At 42.5% G+C, this 17140-nt stretch overlaps 4 protein-coding genes across 10 annotated transcripts in view; 2 read left to right on the top strand and 2 right to left on the bottom strand.

The window, feature by feature from the left end:
- Window positions 1–19: 19 nt before the first annotated feature.
- On the bottom strand, window positions 20–2434 carry gjb7 (gap junction protein beta 7). 2 transcript variants are annotated; one of them, XM_005942097.3, is made up of 2 exons: window positions 2071–2434; window positions 20–907 (listed from the first exon to the last, which is right to left on the bottom strand). In XM_005942097.3, exon 2 carries the CDS (start codon window positions 895–897, stop codon window positions 109–111), a length of 789 nt encoding a protein of 262 aa, XP_005942159.1. In that variant the 5' UTR covers window positions 898–907; window positions 2071–2434; the 3' UTR covers window positions 20–108. The 2 variants fall into 2 exon arrangements, with proteins under 2 accessions (XP_005942159.1, XP_005942160.1); XM_005942098.2 differs by having other exon boundaries at window positions 1929–2434.
- Window positions 2435–5442: 3008 nt separating this feature from the next.
- On the top strand, window positions 5443–6852 carry smim8 (small integral membrane protein 8). Its single transcript, XM_005942096.3, has 2 exons — window positions 5443–5803; window positions 6592–6852. The coding sequence occupies exons 1-2, from the start codon at window positions 5675–5677 to the stop codon at window positions 6748–6750; spliced, it is 288 nt and encodes a 95-aa protein (XP_005942158.1). The 5' UTR covers window positions 5443–5674; the 3' UTR covers window positions 6751–6852.
- A 211-nt stretch (window positions 6853–7063) lies between these two features.
- On the bottom strand, window positions 7064–13494 carry ddx51 (DEAD (Asp-Glu-Ala-Asp) box polypeptide 51). Its single transcript, XM_005942095.2, has 16 exons — window positions 13241–13494; window positions 11772–12067; window positions 11241–11320; window positions 11018–11168; window positions 10690–10835; window positions 10321–10392; window positions 10134–10240; window positions 9898–10006; window positions 9672–9811; window positions 9127–9316; window positions 8925–9040; window positions 8741–8857; window positions 8272–8373; window positions 8132–8195; window positions 7918–8052; window positions 7064–7839 (listed from the first exon to the last, which is right to left on the bottom strand). Exons 1-16 carry the CDS (start codon window positions 13261–13263, stop codon window positions 7822–7824), a joined length of 1866 nt encoding a protein of 621 aa, XP_005942157.1. The 5' UTR covers window positions 13264–13494; the 3' UTR covers window positions 7064–7821.
- Window positions 13495–13606: 112 nt separating this feature from the next.
- The window catches only part of cenpe (centromere protein E), a 27312-nt gene continuing 23778 nt past the window's right edge, over window positions 13607–17140 (top strand). For 3 of the 6 annotated variants that reach the window (XM_042228289.1, XM_042228293.1, XM_042228291.1), the window contains exons 1-10: window positions 13610–13785; window positions 15118–15227; window positions 15322–15411; window positions 15489–15607; window positions 15695–15814; window positions 15997–16078; window positions 16168–16235; window positions 16307–16381; window positions 16462–16513; window positions 16651–16738. In XM_042228289.1, coding sequence (XP_042084223.1) covers window positions 13730–13785; window positions 15118–15227; window positions 15322–15411; window positions 15489–15607; window positions 15695–15814; window positions 15997–16078; window positions 16168–16235; window positions 16307–16381; window positions 16462–16513; window positions 16651–16738 — 860 coding nt within the window. In that variant the 5' untranslated portion in view covers window positions 13610–13729. Of the gene's footprint in view, window positions 13786–15117; window positions 15228–15321; window positions 15412–15488; window positions 15608–15694; window positions 15815–15996; window positions 16079–16167; window positions 16236–16306; window positions 16382–16461; window positions 16514–16650; window positions 16739–17140 lie in introns of all 6 variants that reach the window. The other 3 variants (XM_042228294.1, XM_042228292.1, XM_042228290.1) reach the window with 3 other exon arrangements.

Raw genomic sequence — 17140 nt, forward strand, 5'->3', positions numbered from 1 at the left:
TGTGTGTGTGTGTGTGTGTGTGTGTGTGTGTGTGTGTGTGTGTGTGTGTGTGTGTGGGGTTTCATTTGAGGTTCTTTCAGTGTCAGATGTTGGCAGTGTCCCAGCCCACTAGGACTGGTCAGGCAGGTTTTCCTGAGCAGCTGCTGGCTGTGTCATACACACCTCTGTGTTTGCTGTGGGTTCATTTGAGGCAGACTTGTTGACAATGGAAACAGATGGCTGGCTGTGGCTGAACATCTTCTTTTCCATGGGAATATACTTCCTCGTTAAACATTTCCAAAGCTGTTTCCACACAATGTACATGAGCTCAGTGAAGTTCAGAACAATGCATAGTACGGAAGTGCAACCCATGATGTAGAGGAAGATCTTCTTCTCTGTGGCTTTGGCAATGAAACAGTCCACTGTGTTGGGGCACGGGCTCTGGCTGCACTGCAGCAGCATCGGGACCTCAAAGCCATTATACAGGAAGTAGAAAGCCAGCAGGGAGCCCACCTCAAAGGCTGTCTTGAAGATGAGGCTCACAGTGTAGGTGCAGAAAAGACCTCCATCGATGCGCCCCTTGTCCTGGTACAGTTTTCGCTTGTGTTTAGCCTCTCGGTACTCCCGGTAACCCACATGAAGGGCTACTAGCAGTGAAGGGGTTGACACCATGATGAGCTGCAGAGCCCAGAGACGTACCTGCGAAATAGGGAAGAAGTGGTCGAAGCAGGCGTTCTCACAGCCGGGCTGCTGTGTGTTACAAACAAAATCCTTCTGCTCGTCCTTCCACACCTGCTCAGCTGCTGCCACATACACCAAGATCCTGAAGAGGAAGACCACAGAGAGCCAGATTCGCCCAATTCCAGTGGAGTACTTGTTGACCCCACTGAGGACATTCTCTAGAAAACCCCAGTTCATCTTTGATCTCCTGTCAGGGAACAAACCAGTAGTCATGTACAACCAAAGTCATAGGATGTCAACTTAACTTTAAATCACATGCATTATGTATGCAGTTTCCTTGTTTCTTTTCATTTTGCGATATGTATTATATACATACGTTTTTGGACAAGCATAATGTATAAAAATGGCTATAGTTCATGCAATCGTTTTTATTTAAGCTAAAGTCTGTACTTCAGGCATGATTTAGTATAAGATCCACTGTAAAGCTTGCCACACATCAATTCACCAACATTAGAGCAACATTACAGAAACTGTGTCAAAGTACCCATGGATCTAACTGCACTTTGATTTAGACCAAAAGTCACCATCAACCTGACTGAACCCCAAGGGGACATTTTGGACCAACATATTAGTGCTCTACCATCATCCAATAATCAAATGAGAGAGAGCCTCTGGTTGTCTCTCCTGTACAGTTCCAGACGCATGAAAGATCATTGCAAAGAAGCGCTGAGGCTGAGGCACCTTAGAAAAACATGATTTTTACTGATTAATTGGTCTGATCTCATCTGTATGGGGCTTGATTAATTACAGGAAATTACAAGATAATTTATGGTAAAACCAAATATTTATAATTGATATTAAAATTTTCACCCAACTACTTGTGATACATGATTCTTATATAATAGTAAAAGTAGCTCTGTGATCCACTGAAACTAATTTGCAGTTATTCAAAACTGCACAAAGCTTCCCTACGCCCTTTCCCCAGCTGGTTATCCAGCCTTGGACACTGGCAGATTCTATACAGGCTACATCAAAGAAGGATTACAAGATATATTGCAACTGACAATTTTTGGTATCACACTTTGTCACAGATGCAATATTCTATTCTTAAACACGAAACAACAAACACACATACATACACATACGTGTGGAAATTCAACCAAGTTTCTTTTTCTTGTTTCCGAACCTGCTAAAGTGTTGTCAAAGTCTAATAACATATTCTCAAAGGTCCTTCCACTTTTCTGTAGTGATCCAAAAAAGCTTTTTACCTTTTGAATGCCCCAAAATGTCACGTATGATATACTCTTATGGTATTGTATAACTGTCCAAACACAGAGAGTAACATCACCCACAGACACAGTGAGGAGGTTGTATTTCTGTCATACAGTAAAGAAACAGCAGATAGCTTACCGGTGGTGCTGGAGGGCGTTCTTCTCTCTGGTAGCGGATTGTGTCGAGTATCAACCGCGCGTCCTTCACTGCTTACTTGCAGGTAAGAGCTCAGTGCCACACCTTTCCAGGAAGACATAACAGCAGCCTGTGGCTGGCTGGATCACACACTTTTTGTTTTGTTTTCCTACCTGTGAGTGTCTGTGTTTGTGCAGAGATAGACACCATCACCATGGAGCTGTCTAATGTAAATATATGCTGCCTGTTCAAGCTCATTGTGGGGGGGAAACATGCACTGTTTCAGCTGTGTTATCTTTCTATCCTCTTCTATCTGGCAGGATGGAAACATGCAACTTTGATGAGAATGCGATCTCCTTACCTGCTGATAAATTAATCATACATCAAACCTAAGGCCTGAGTCTTCAAGCTGCCATTTTCATGCCTCATTTTCATTTAAGTTTATTCATATAGCACAAAATCACAACAACAGTTGCCTCAAAGTGATTTATATTGTAAGGTAAAGACAATACTACAATAACCCAGAATTATACAAAGAAACTCCAACTATCAGATAATTTCTGAGGCTTGTTCAAAGGCAAGTGCAAGTGCAGTGGTAAAGATTTCCCTTCCCACTGTTGCCAAGTGAGGGTCAGGAAAAGGCAGCCATCTGCCATGACTAGTTGAGTGAGAGTATCGTTAGCCCCCACTATACTTGGGCACCCAAAACCCAACCAGTGACTCAACTGCATGCCAGCAGTCAGCACCTTGTCACGTATGAATGTTTTCTACAGCTGTGAGCTTGAACTTTGGGTGACTTTTGTGTTGGTCAGTTGCAGATGTTACAATAACCTGAGCTCAGGGAATAATAATGTTGAATTAAGTGAACAACATTAAGGTCTTTATGTCTTTAGTACTTCCTTTACCACTAGGATCACAGGCGACAGGATGTATCGTAGCTGTTCTCTTCCTTTAGTGCTCTAACAAATGTAGATGTAAATGATTAATAATCACAGTAAACAAGACATGTTGGTGTGCCATCCTTACTTCAATACTACTGAATACTACATTATTACTCTACTACTTTTAAAAAGGTAATTAAATCAATAAATTAATAATTTTTCTGAATTACTAAACTTCATAATATTCTTTTTGTTATACTTTTTTCTGGGTAGAAATCCCTTAGAAGATGTGGCATAGAATAAATATCTTGAGATCAGAATACTTTGTTAATACCAGAGTAAATGATGTGGTCGCAGTTGCTCCAAGACAGTAACTAACTCTAAATTAAATAATGCAATATATTCAAAAGTTACAAAATATAACAAACAGCTCTAATTATAAATATCCCAGTATATTACACAAATTAGATACAGGTACAGGTGTTCCACCTATAATGTGAAGCCAGTATATAAAAAAAAGTTTTTGTCACTATGTAACCTCAGCGACAGTAAAACTCAGTTATACTGTCTGCAGTCTTTGGTGTTATGTAATTTCCGTGAAAGTGTCCTTGGAAATGTTTTAGAGGAACTTCAGACACTATGTCCAGTCGCATATTTAGCTGCCTTGTTTTTGAGAAAATGCAGTGCAGGCTGAAGACGCGTGTAAGAAATTATGCCATTTACCAAAAAGTTATATGGCAGAATTAATAATAAATAAACAGCTTACTCAATATGACACAGCAGTTTTGTATATATTACTGTATATATGGCATGTAATATCATCATGCTTTGAGTTCATTCAAAATATATTGATAGTATTTTGCCCATGGCATAACAAAGTAAAGAACATAAAGAACAGCCTAATCTGGCCCTCAGTGTAACATTCAAGAAGGCCTCTCTTAAATCATATGTTTGTGGTGGTAGTGCTATGAGGCCCACATATCTCTGGAAAGAATCTGTTCTTCATGGATTCAGAAACACAAGCCTAAATTTTGATATTTTTTTAAAGTATTTTAAAATATATAATTAACAAAAGAAACAGCTCATGCAAATGCTGCACGTATCAATATTATCTTGAGACAAAAATGAAAATTACTTGAATTTATAAAACAAAACAAAAAGCCACACCTCTGCGTTTCTGTAACATAAATAACGAGTGACTGATCTGACTTGAAATTAATGAGTACGAGCTTTTTTTTTTAAATACTTTCTCTTTATTGATTTTCATCTTATTTTACATACAGAACTAAAGAGGGCAAGGGAAACTAACACATTCACATATGTTCACATATTCCAAACTACACATCGCCTTGTTTTACTTACACATATTACATATTACACAGGTGTATGTTGCATTCAAACAAAATCACGGCTACTCCTCTGCATCACACCGGTATCAGTTTCTAGTCTTTTAACGTATAACGATCCCATCTTTCCCAAAGTCTCTCTCCTTTCTCCAGCGAGTACGGGCTTTGAAGGAAACTGTCCGTGACTCGCTCTGCTCTGTGGTTGTGAATGGCAGACAGCGGGGTGTCCTGCTTTCTGATTGGCTAATCTCCACTCCTGTTCCTTCCGCCCCATCCTCCTTCGCTTATAAGTGCGAGTTTCGCAGCTAAATTCGGAGCGAAGGAGTCTTTTCTTGTACGTTATAAAAAGGACATTGATATTAACTGTACATTTTGTAATTGTGTGAAGGAAGATATTTCTCATTTATTTTGGTCATGCTTATACACGAATCTTTTCTGGCAAGAATTTTGTGTTTTTGTTGTTTCCTTTATCTTTTCTGAGTTCTCTCTTTGTTACGAGAAAATATTGTTTGGTTTCTTTAAGTTCCCCATGCACAGGGCAAACGAATTTTATTTGATTAACTTATTGATATTATTGGCCAAATTTCATATACATAAGTCGAAATTTTCTAACGCAAAACCATCCTTTCGGTGTTTTTTAAATGAAACCAAACAATATGTTAAAACCATACAACATTCTCAAAATCAAAAAGCTGTCAAAACCATAAACCTATGTTCCCTGTTCAATATCATGTGATTCTATAATAGACTGTGTCTATTTTGCTTTTTTATACGAACCCCCTGACATTGTGTTTGCTATTTTGTATTTGTATATCTGTATTTTGTGCTTTTGCAATAATAATTAAAAAAAAAATTAAAAAAAAAAAAATTCGGAGCGAAGGAGGCTGCATACAAGCAGTGTTGGTCAAGTTACTTGCAAAAAGTAATCAGATTACAGTAACGCGTTACTGCCCATCTCTGCATACAAGTAGTTAAAATATAGTAAATTTTGAATTACAAGTTTGCAGTTTTCATTTGTGTAAATACAACTCTTATTATGACAGCCACACAGATACTTCCGGTCACGTGTTTTTTTTTTTTTTGCCTGGACTTTATTTATGAACATCAGCATAAACACAAATACACTAAAGAACGCACTCAAGAAACATATGTCCACAAGGTTGAGCATTAAACATCAGAGCCTCCCTTTCAGTCTCTGTTTCCTGAATGCGTCCTGCACATGTTTTTCCCGCTCACACCCACAGAGAGCGCTGTGATTGGAAAAGCGCTACACTTGTTTTCCTGGCTGTCTTTGACTTTCAATATGGCTGCGCTTAGTTAGCTAGCTTAGGTGGTTTAAGTGTACTGTACTCTGTTTTTGTGTGTGTAGAAGTGTAGGTCATGGCGGACAAAGAGGCTGGAGCAGGGGTGGAGAGTCACGGTGAAAAAGGGTTCAGGACACCTGGGCTGAGGAGCGTACAGACCACCACGCTGTTCCGGGCCGTGAACCCCGAGCTCTTCATTAAGCCCGTGAGACTCTCTCACACACACACACACACACACACACACACACACACACACACACACAGAGCTGCAGGCCAATGAGTTGTTATTACCTTGGAATGTGAACTAGCTCTTCTCCTCTAAGTGACACGGACTGTGTCCGGCCTGCTGCACTGCGGGGGGGCTTGGTGGTGAGAGAGGCTGGAGTTGTGGATCGATGCTTTGTTTCTATTATTTAAGCTCAGTTTGGAGCCTCTGATTAGTTTTAAATACACAATTTTGTTTTTGTTCATAAAAAACCCTCAAACATCCACTGCGAAAAATGTCCTAAGATTTTTTTTTGTTGACAGGCACATTCAGAGTCCAAGTAGCCATTAAACCCAGTTTCAATACAATTTTAAAATGTGTTGAGAATTTGACAAATTGACTATGATTAAAGTATATTTGTTTATAGTACATCTGTATATTTGCTCTCTGTATAGTAATGTACAGATTATCTGTATGTAATCTGCTCTTTGCTCACTCGTTACCCTGTGTTTATACATGTGTAATGACAATAAAGTTGAATCCTAATCCATCTCTTAAACCATGACACTACTCTCCCTCACAGAAGCTCTCTTCATAGTATAAAGTATTGGTACTGGTATCAGCAGTATTGGCCCAGTATTTTCAAGGTATCAATACCAACAATTGCAGTACTAGACTACTGTAATAAAGGTTTCTCCTGTTGTTTCTCTACCAGCAGTATGAACTTCAGCCTTCACACAAAGCATGGACTGGAGCGCGCTCAGTAACATCTCTATTTCACTTTGCAGAATAAACCTGTGATGGCCTTTGGACTGCTGAGCATCACGCTATGTGTGGGCTACTTGGGCTACCTGCACGCAATGAAGGAAAATGACCAGCAGCTGTATGAGGCCATCGACAGCGAAGGAGAGAGAACCACAAGGAGGAAATCATCCAAGTGGGACTGATAGCACAGCCTTCATCACTGAGTGTGTCTGTGTGGGGACATCGCATTTACTGGACTCAAACAAGGACACGTGTGTGTGTATGTGTGTACATTAAAGTGTGTTATACATACATCTGCTAGTCTTTGTCCAGTCTGTGCATATATATGCATTTCCTCATTGCCTCAAATATTTGTTTGCAACCACATCTAATTGCCCCCTGGTGGCCATTAGAAAGACTGCAGGTTTAATGCATTACCATGTGCTACAACAATATATTGTATAGATAGCAAACACATCACATGAATCATTTCGTTTTATTGAACATTATGGAAAAACTGGATAAATACCCCAAATTACAAATGACACTTCTGAATTTCAGCCGTTTCCCTTTTATTAGTATATTATACTTGTGAAAAGGGGCATTTAAATCCATTGAGTTGTATAAAAAGAGCAAAGAGAGCTCGAGTTCATATTTATATTCCGTGAAAGAGCACTGAGCTTGAAAGGCATTAAGAGAGAATTTCAGCCACATTGAAACTAAATATGATCAACCTTTACAGGAAGTATAATGGCACTTTTCTACATTTAATGTGCTCCAATGCACACAGTGCCATCTACCAGTGCACGTGGATGTTATGAGGATAAGATTTGTGGGTCTGTCAGTAAATCGACAAGATTATAATTGAAGAATATATTAGCAGCTCCCAGCCAGCTTTGACCTACGATGCATGTAATTGAAGCAGCTCTTTTGGTAGAACAGTGTCACATGTTGGTAAACTGCAAACGCTGAGAACAGCACCCTGATCCATCCTCCTGCTCAGATTTCTGAAGGTTTTTTTCCAGGTGTGGTCTGATATACAGCAGACTAACAAGCCACGTCTTTCAGTTCTCTTGGCAAACTCTTGAAATGTTTTATCGCCTTATAATTCCTGTTCCTCTTCAAAGTCAGAATGTGTTTATGGATTTCCAGAAGACTACATGGCTCAAACATGAAGAGTGCTCATGAGACAGCGAGATGTGATGTCATTTTGTGGATGAAATGCGCCGCAGTAAAAGTCCTGACGTGTGTGAAGCCAGCATCATGGCCAGACATCAGCTGGCTCTCTCCTCCTGTGGGCAAACAAAGGTACAATTAAAACAGCGTCTCTTTGTGCATTTTAACGTTTAACAAATTGGTTGAGGTAGCACCTTGATGACATCAGCCAGCTTCTGCAGTGCCTTTTCATATTGGCCTTCCATGCTCCTCAGGTTCTCCGGTTTAACCACCTGCTTCTGAATCCCAGGGCTTCCTGCTTTCACCACCATCTGCAGGAAGTTTTTCTCCTGTGTGCAGCCACAAACACCATGAAACAACCCGCACCTTTGCTACTTTCATCTCATCATCTCAAAGAACGTTATGTACCTGCACTCTGAGCAGAAAGGTAAAGGCCAGGCCTGTTCTCCCCGCTCTCGCTGTTCTTCCAACTCTGAGGACAGACACAGGGTCAGAGCACGTCAATGAGGGCAACAGCGAAGCATTACTCACGGTCTGATGGGCCTCACCTGTGAATGTATGTTCTGATGTACTGCGGTGCATCATAGTTAACCACACATTTGACCCCGCTGATGTCGATGCCTCTGGCCACCGCGTCTGTGCTGATCAACCTTCCAAAAGACAGTTTAAATGTGATATATCACATCTGAACATGGACTTGGTCAGTGAGCACAGATCTCAAAGCCAATTTAGAAAAAGCGCCTGGTCAGCAGTTCCTTTCTGCATGGAGCCTGGATGTTCTTCATGACGTGGCCCAAAGGCACGCACATTAGGCTAACTGAGTGTGATCTTGCCAGCTTTGTGAGCAACGCTTGCCACCAGGAAGGACTTCTATATCATATGCTTCCTGCCCACTGGCACACTTAAAACCACATTTTGAGTCTGAAAGATGCCTTTGAGGGCCAAACTTTTTAGGACCTGCATTTTGGTCCCCACAAAGATATGAATACAAGCTCACACACACAGACACAGACTTACAGTTGGATCTTTCCCTGTTCAAACTCCTTCAGGGTCTTCTTCCTGTCACCTGGGGAGAGTTGAGAGGAGAACTCGGCAGCCTGGACTCCACCAAAGAGCTGCAGCAGCAGGTGAAGCCTGAGGAGGAGGGAGGTGGAATCAGCACAAGAAGCCTTCAGTCATGTGATTTCAGGAGCTCTCCTACCTGTGCGCAGTCTCTCTGGAATTGGTGAAACAGAGGACTGGGTGGAGCTTCATGCGCAGGATGAAGTGGAGGAGTAGGAGTGGCTTACTGCTCATGGTGCAGGGAACATAGTACTCCTAAAACACAAAGCCACATCAGTCTGTACAAATCAAATTCTGGTTTAGTTCCACTCCCTGCTAAAGGTCAAAAAGGCAGCCCTCACCGTCAAACCCTGGGGGAAGTTGAAGCGGTCATGCCCATGGGTTGGCGAGGCTGCAGCGCTGTCGGCGTGGCCGTAGGTGGAGCTGAAGAGTCGGGGCTGGTGAAGGCCCAGCTGCTGCAGTTTCTCTGGGTTCTGTGTGAGCGTGGCGGAGAACAGCAGCTTCTGCAGTGGCGTCTGAGGTGGAGACAGACTACAAGGACAAGGCGGTCAGCTGAGCACCGACCTGGAACCTAAGTCCTGGCTGCAGAATTGGAGTTTTTCTGTTATGGTTAACACCACCGTGTCTGGTGAGCACACTGACTCTTTTTTATTTAAAAACTTCTGCATCATTCTTTTCAGTTATTTTCTCATTTTGACAAACTGTATCAACACAAGAGACCTTAAAATCCCACAAAAACATTAACATAACACTATGAAAACATTCCCAGCTGTCTTTTTAGTACTTAACTGTAACCTTTAAGCTTTTCTTCTGCTGGCCTGAGTCTGTGGCCAAGAATGAGACTGACATCATCTCAATCACCCCACAGTAGATAACACACACACACCTGGCTGATGTGATGCACGCTGCTTCTGTCCTTCTGAACACTGACCCGGGTTCAGCTCTGGATCGGTACACTGCTCCCATCACCTGACTAAGCCAGGACTGGTGCATGCTATCGATCATCCTGTCCGCCTCATCGATCACCTGAGCAAGTAGCAGACACACACTGTGTGACACACACTGACGAGTGAACTCACTACTGCAGCTCGACAGATTTCAACAGCACTCACCAGAAACCGCAGATGTTCCAAACATAAGCCTGAATTCTTGGTCATGTGGTCAATGAGTCGTCCTGGAGTGGCCACAACAATGTCTGCTAGACTACGCCTCATGTTCCACCTGCACGGACATGACATAGATGCTGAGCTCAGCCTTTTCCCCACTGCACATGTGCACCGAGGACTCTGACAGGAGATGTGCCGCTGCGTTTCTGTGAAGCTTTATTAGAGCCAGCTCGATTTCTCACCTGTGTTCTGACAGTGATGCCTGTTCTGCAGCAAAGGACTTCTGACCTGCCAGCATCACCACTTTGAGCGTGGTTCCCTCGGCATACGATGCAAACACCCTGTGAACCTGCACAGGAGACAATGTGAGCTGAGTTTCGGGCTCTGTGGAGCACTGCTGGGACGCAAACAGCTTGAAAAGGGTCTCACCTGCTGGGCGAGCTCTTTGGTCGGCAACACGGCTAGAGCCCGGACTTCACACACCACCCTGTCCATCAGCACCTGATCACAGAAAACACCCTCACTGTCTGTGTACTCCAAACAGGCGGCAGACAAAGTAAATGGTAAATGGACCGGTTCTTATTTACACAACTTGTACATTCACCCAAGTGCTGTTTCTAAGTGTTTCCAATCTAACATTCAGACACATTCATACTCTGACGGATGCATCGATGGGGTGGGTTTCCAAGGATACAGACTGGAGCAGACTGGGATCAAACCACCACCAACTAACCACCGGTTAGTAAGTAACCTCTTCTACCACCTGAGCTACAGGTGCAGCAAAGACATGGCTCTCACCTGTATGATGGGGATGACAAATGACAGAGTCTTGCCGCTGCCTGTTGGTGCAGACACACAGATGTCTCTGGGCTTATAGCCCCCTCGCCCAATCAGCAGGCCCTGCTGGGCGCTCTCCAGGATGGCTGGGATCACCTCTGCCTGCACTGTGGAGGAACATTTAGTCTCAGGTTAAGTGTGTGTATGAGTGAGAGCTGACACATGGTTGTGGAGACCTGTGGAAGTCAAGACAATTTTCAGTAATACTGCAAACTACTGTACAAAGAGCCTCCTTGGCACGGCTCCATTTGAATCAAAGGCTGTGCTCTAACACATTTACTAGCCTCACCTGGAAAGAAGTGCTGGATTCCATTACTATGCAGGTTTTTCAGGAGCTGAGCACATAGCCCTGGGACATCAGAGATGGAGATTAGGTTGTTTTTAATGTCTGTGTGAATGACGTGAGGCTCAGCAAGCCACTGGGGCAGAACTCTGTCGACCTGTGAAACGAATGCAGTGTGAGGGTAAGTAAAAAGCCCTGTGGCGCTGCGAGTAATCGTGCTTCTCTTTACCTTTGGGACAGGTTTGCTCTCAAATCCTCCTACGAGTGTGAACCCAGGCAGAGTGTCTGTGGTAGATTCAGGCGAAATATCTGCAACCCAGACATTTAGATGTAAGCATACCGACCATCTGCAGAGACTACAGCATGAACTAGGTTCTTTTTATCCTTGCGCAACTTTTTACTGGCTTGATCGTCACAGAAAAAGTCTATTGTCAAAAGTCGTGGATTACTTGTCTGCACACTGCCCATCTCTGCTCCGACCAGCCGGCTGTCGCGTTTGTGGCGCTCCAAACACGTGTTGCACAGCATAGCAACACGTTATTTTTGACCAGGAAATAAAAAGCAGGATATATACCATATGGCCAAAAGCAGTCCCTTGTCTGTCTTTATATTTTTGGTAATATAGTGTATTTTACAGCATATGTACCAAATGTGTGATAAGCTGATAATACCCCAAGGCTCTTAGACAGGCAGAATGAAAGATTAACTCAATGTCTTCATACCTACATCACATGTGAGCATTGATAATTAAAAGAACCACCTGACTGGATCTCCTCCTGGTGTTGTATATTTGTCTGTTCAACAGGCTCCACACTGCATGAAGCTACTGTTTCTGAGTGCCTCTTCTTGTGCTGCTGAGGCTCTAGTCCACCATCTACGTCAGCCTTTCTTTTCTTTTGGGCATCCACCTGCTCTGCTGGGTGTTCATGGAGGGGTTCTCTCTGCTTAGCTGAATGGCGTTTCTGCTTTTCTTTAGCCTTCTTCTGCAGTTTAGCCAGTAATGCCTTTGACAGAGTCTCTTTTGACACACTCCCATCTTCCTCCTCTCCCAGATACCTGAGAGTAACACACATCCACAGTCACAGGTTGACAATTTTTGGTCAGTTTAGAAACATGCAACATTCAAGTTATTAAAGCTCCCCCCCCCCAACAAGAACATTATGCAAAGCTAAAGAAATGCAGCAAACAGAGGAACGCAGCAACAGAAAGAACAGCTACTGTCATCTTCCTGCATTGTTCATATGGTCAGCATCCTGGAGATCTTCTCTCTGCATCACGTTATAGGGTCCGGGTTCAAAGCAGTCTGAGCTCAGCGTACTTAATGTGACCATTCAGCACTGGAACACCTGATATATGACAGGACACCGGTGTTCCAGATTAACTGGTAGACTTTTAAGGAGCCGATACTAACAAGCCGACTAATAAGCACTGAATACTTCATCTATTACGTTTGTGAGGTTACCTTAAACAGTACACGATTGTCCCAGATGACTACAGTTAAACATATATGATATCCAAACTCACTACGTCATCATTACAGAGGATTTTCAAACTGAATTCATTTCCAGAGAAACGACAGAGGCAGACTATGCTAACGGGATGTGATGTTACAACACTAGTCTAATATTAATGTGTAATATTTGTTCAAGACGTATTTCTTTGTTATGGAAAACAACATTAAACTCATCATGAACAATAGGAGTGGGGATTTCTGGAACTTTGTGTATATCATTTGGCACTTCTTACAGATGTAGACTGAAAGTAAACACGCAATAACATTTAATTTAATTTAAAGGTTTATGTGCAAGACGCGGCTGCCTCGTGCATGGGAATATCACCAGGTAAACTCGAGACAGTTTTTAATATTTTATTGTTCAAGAGCAATAAGATTGACGGAGTGTGTTTCAGGTAACCTCACAAATGTCACAGATGAAATACTCAGTGTTTATTTGCTGGCTTAAATGCATGTGTGGCAGACTTGCATTCCTTAAATGCAAGTCTGCCACACATGTGTTTGACCGTCACTAGTTATTTGGCGACAACGGTTAAATCTGGAACACCGAAAGCTTCCACAGGCCAGTTTTATTTACTCCATCAAAGCGAGACAGAGTTATAAAGTGGGCTGTGACAATGTTCACATCTATCTGGATATGTCCGTAAAGTGGCACACATCCGGATAAAAACTTTGTAAATGAAATATAAGATCTGAAACTGGCAAAGCAAACCTACCTATTCACGAGAAACAGAGACATGTTAGCAGCAGAACAACGCGAACTTTATCAGATCTCCCATCCAAGGGTTTCCAAACGTGACAAACACCGAACCCAAAACACCTCCACTCTCTCGCGTGGTTCTGCACAAGGTGCAATTTGATGACGCCACCAAGGCCGGGCGCACATGTTTGTCGTCAGTCGGGCACGTCAATGTTGGTTTTATGTTCAGTCTCTAAACCTAGACTACTTTAGTCTCATTGAGTGTCATATTCAGATCCATCACATCACCTCAAACTCTCAGTTAAGATGGATTTGTAGAAGCACAGCATTAACCAAAACCTAAGCCGATCATTTATCGTCCTCGTTTCACAAACACAAATGGTCCAGTCCACGCGGAGATGTTGGCCAATCAAACGTCAGGAGCAAAAATTCAAACTGAGAAAAGCGCGTTGGTCTTCCTGCTCGGATTTTGTATTGTTTTTGGAGATAGACCGAAGGAGCGAAGATGACAGAGGAGTCAGCGGTAAAAGTCTGCGTTCGAGTCCGTCCGCTTATTGCGAGGTGAGCCTGGACGGCGGCGCCGTCGCCGCGTTAAAAATTCCCGTTAACTGTTGATATTGCCCCGGTAGCATTTTGAGCTCGTCAGTTATTTCAACCTCAGAGTCGGCTCTGGCGCTAAAGTGTTAGCAGTTAAGGCAAGTAAACGTCGCGTCTCTTTAATGAAGTTTCACAGAACCAGGAAAAAAAAGTGTTCTTTGTTTCCACGGTGTCCCGACCAGAACAGACATGTCATACTATTACCACTATCAAGCACGAAAAAAGGAAAAAGGTTTCTGAGCTGAAAACGAGTGCGAGGCAGCTAGCAGACTGCGTTACCGGGGCTAAAAAGTGATTTCCGATGTTGCTGTGTGTTGTTTTGTGTAATATCTTTACATCATATCAGAAAATAGACTGTAGTGAACAGGATTTCTCAATGGATTATATATAAAGTAAAGAAACGAGCTGTTTTTCATCTCTATGACTGGGCGTCGTTGTACCCACATTATAATCAAGCCTTTTTTTTGCTCACTAAAATATGCTTATAGAAATGTGATGTAATATTTCTTACAATTTCTGCTGCCCTCTTGGCCAGATTAAATCTCTCTTGAAAAACGTATTTTTAATGTCAGTGACATGTTTTACCCGGGTAAATAAAAGATATGTAAAAGACACTTTCCAAATATTGATTGATCTTGTCTGACTCTAAATACGTTTGATGTATTTTTGACAGATTATAGGTCAACAAGTGTTTTAAAATAGTTTAATTCCCACAATCGCTTTTTTGCCACAACACTGGAACAGCTGGCTGTGAGCTGATTCAAGGAGTGCCAACTTTGGGATGCTCAGAAGGATCAGGGTGGTTTTCATATCATCCGCAGTGAAGTGAGAGTTCTCCGTCATTGTAAAAATGCCTGTTTGCTCCCAGCCTGTTCCCTTTGCTGATTTAAAAGTAGACAACAGGTGGTTAAATGACACTTGACTAACATTGGTTATGTGACAGATGCACAGTTTAGACAAAAGACAGCAAATACTCTTGGCAATGGGTTCTGCACAACCCTCAATGCACCTCTTGCCTCAGCCCTGTCACTTACCTGGGCTCCAGACTGACACTAGCAGTAGATCAGCTTGTGACCCCTGAGGCTGGGTTTGTTTACTCCCAGACGCAAACTGTCGATGTAAGACAAATGTGTTGACCACTACAACATGAAGCGATCCTGATTTTCTTTAAGATAATGCTTGCCTTGCTGATTGAAAGCAACAACAGGTTTGTCAGTGCAGAGCAATAGTAACCTGTTGTTAAGAAAGCATCTCACTGTTTGTGCTTATGTGTGTGGAATGTGTGTCTTTGTTCAGGGAAGAGAGTGCATCCGAGAATGCGGAGCCTGTCCAGATTTTCTGGAAAGCTGACGAGAAATCAATTCACCAGATTGATGATGGAAATTCCACCAAGAGCTTCAGCTTTGGTCTGTATTCAAACATACAGAAAAAATCAGCGATTTATTTTGGTTTTGCTTCACAGTAATGGGAATGCGAACACTAACCTTTCTCTGTTAACAGACCGAGTGTTTGCCGCTGATGAAACGACCAGTCAGCTGTACAATGGCATTGCAAAGCCTCTGGTTGTTTCCACTGTCGAGGGATACAATGGTATGTGCAGGAAACGATGTTTGATCCCTCGTTGGGCGGCATGGTTTCTTCTCTTACTTTCTGTGTTTGCTGTACAGGAACCATATTTGCTTACGGGCAAACTTCTTCTGGAAAGACCTTCACCATGATGGGGACCAGTCGCACCCCCGGAGTGATACCTCAAGCTGTGGAGGATGTCTTTCAAAGCATTAAGAATGTAAGAATGGTGACACATGTTTGAAATTTGCTGCGGTTGGTATCAGTCTCTTTTCATCCTAAAGGGTCACTTCTCTTTCAACCCAAGTTTCCCAAGAAGGAGTTCCTTCTCAGAGTGTCCTACATGGAGATCTACAACGAGACTGTGACGGACCTGCTTGTCGACAGCTGGAAAAGAAAACCTCTAGAAGTCAGAGAACAAATCAATGTAGGTTGATCATTTAGATGACTAGATTCAGAACGCTACTTAGAGGTTTGGTTCTCAGCATTTCTGTGTTAATTCCAAATCGCTAGCAGTGACGTGTCTCAGACTCTAGGAGTGCTGTAATGCTATGAAGTGTAGTGTGCTGTTTTACATGAGCTTTGTATGTTAATGATTACTGTTTGCAGAAAAACATCTATGTGGCTGATTTGACTGAAGAGTTGGTTACATCTCCTGCACAAGTCCTAGCATGGATTCGGAAAGGAGAAAGTAAGACATGCAATGAATTCCAAGAGTTTTTTTTTTTTCTTAGTACAGGCCATAACAAGCAATACATTTTCTGTACCGTCCCTCTCCAGAGAACCGACATTATGGCAAGACAAAAATGAACCAGCGGAGCAGCCGATCGCACACTATTTTCCGGATGGTAAGAAGCATATAGCTACAGTCATGTGGGAGTCTTTGGAAATGCATTTCTCACAATGGACTTTTTCTTAGATCCTGGAGAGCCGGGAAAGGAGCGACCCAGCATCAGGTGAAAGTAGTGATGGAGCCATCATTGTGTCTCATTTGGTAGGCTACCTCTTTCATTGTTGGCCTGGTTTGTCTTCTTTCCTTTGTTTGGTAGCTAACGGTTTTGCTTCATCTTGCAGAATTTAGTGGATCTGGCCGGATCTGAGAGAGCAAGTCAAACTGGAGCTGAAGGTAATGTGGATTTAAATCCAGCATTTTTTGTTTGTTGAATATGGTTGGATATCATTTTGGGGTAACCTTGCAAGTGTATGCTGCAGTCTACACATTTTTCAGCAATCCAGTTTTCTGCTTTATGTTCTGTGTCCTAGGTACACGTTTCAAAGAAGGCTGTAATATAAACCGCAGCTTGTTCACGCTCGGCCAAGTGATAAAGAAACTGACCGACGAAAACCAGAAGTAAGTAAATAATTGAGCTGACGTTTGGTACTCGATGTGGGAAACGCCACACACCCTGCAAATATGATATTGTAACAGTACTGTCCTTCCCTCACAGTACAATGTTGTCAACTGCAAATTATTTCCTATTTTGTCCAATAACAGAGTTATCTTATTTCATTCATATTGAAAATGTGACTGAACCATTAGCTTGTGGTAGCTTTGTCAAGATAAGTTGTCCCGTGTTGGATGGTTCTTTGGTTGAGCCAATTTAATGCAAGTTTGTTACCTTATCTCAGGATGGTTATGCGTGAGATGAGAGTTTGTAGCATTTCCAGAGTATTTTAATGGTTTGAGATCCTGCTTGAAGCAGCCACACTGTGGACATGATCAACAACAATACTCAACTAGGCAGTGGTGTTT

This window comes from Haplochromis burtoni, unplaced genomic scaffold (genome assembly GCF_018398535.1).
Source record: "Haplochromis burtoni strain Fernald_Lab_line unplaced genomic scaffold, NCSU_Asbu1 Contig_317, whole genome shotgun sequence".
In the NCBI taxonomy this organism is placed as follows: domain Eukaryota; kingdom Metazoa; phylum Chordata; class Actinopteri; order Cichliformes; family Cichlidae; genus Haplochromis; species Haplochromis burtoni.

Excerpts from the sequence above, each read along its gene's own strand:
- gjb7 (XM_005942097.3), bottom strand. The coding sequence starts at position 897 with ATGAACTGGGGTTTTCTAGAGAATGTCCTCAGTGGGGTCAACAAGTAC.
- smim8 (XM_005942096.3), top strand. The coding sequence starts at position 5,675 with ATGGCGGACAAAGAGGCTGGAGCAGGGGTGGAGAGTCACGGTGAAAAA. Across the intron at positions 5,804-6,591 it reads CCGAGCTCTTCATTAAGCCC|AATAAACCTGTGATGGCCTT; the intron begins GTGAGACTCTCT and ends TTCACTTTGCAG.
- ddx51 (XM_005942095.2), bottom strand. The coding sequence starts at position 13,263 with ATGTCTCTGTTTCTCGTGAATAG. Across the intron at positions 10,393-10,689 it reads TTGTCATCCCCATCATACAG|GTGCTGATGGACAGGGTGGT; the intron begins GTGAGAGCCATG and ends TTCTGTGATCAG. Across the intron at positions 8,858-8,924 it reads TCCAGAGAGACTGCGCACAG|GCTTCACCTGCTGCTGCAGC; the intron begins GTAGGAGAGCTC and ends CCTCCTCCTCAG.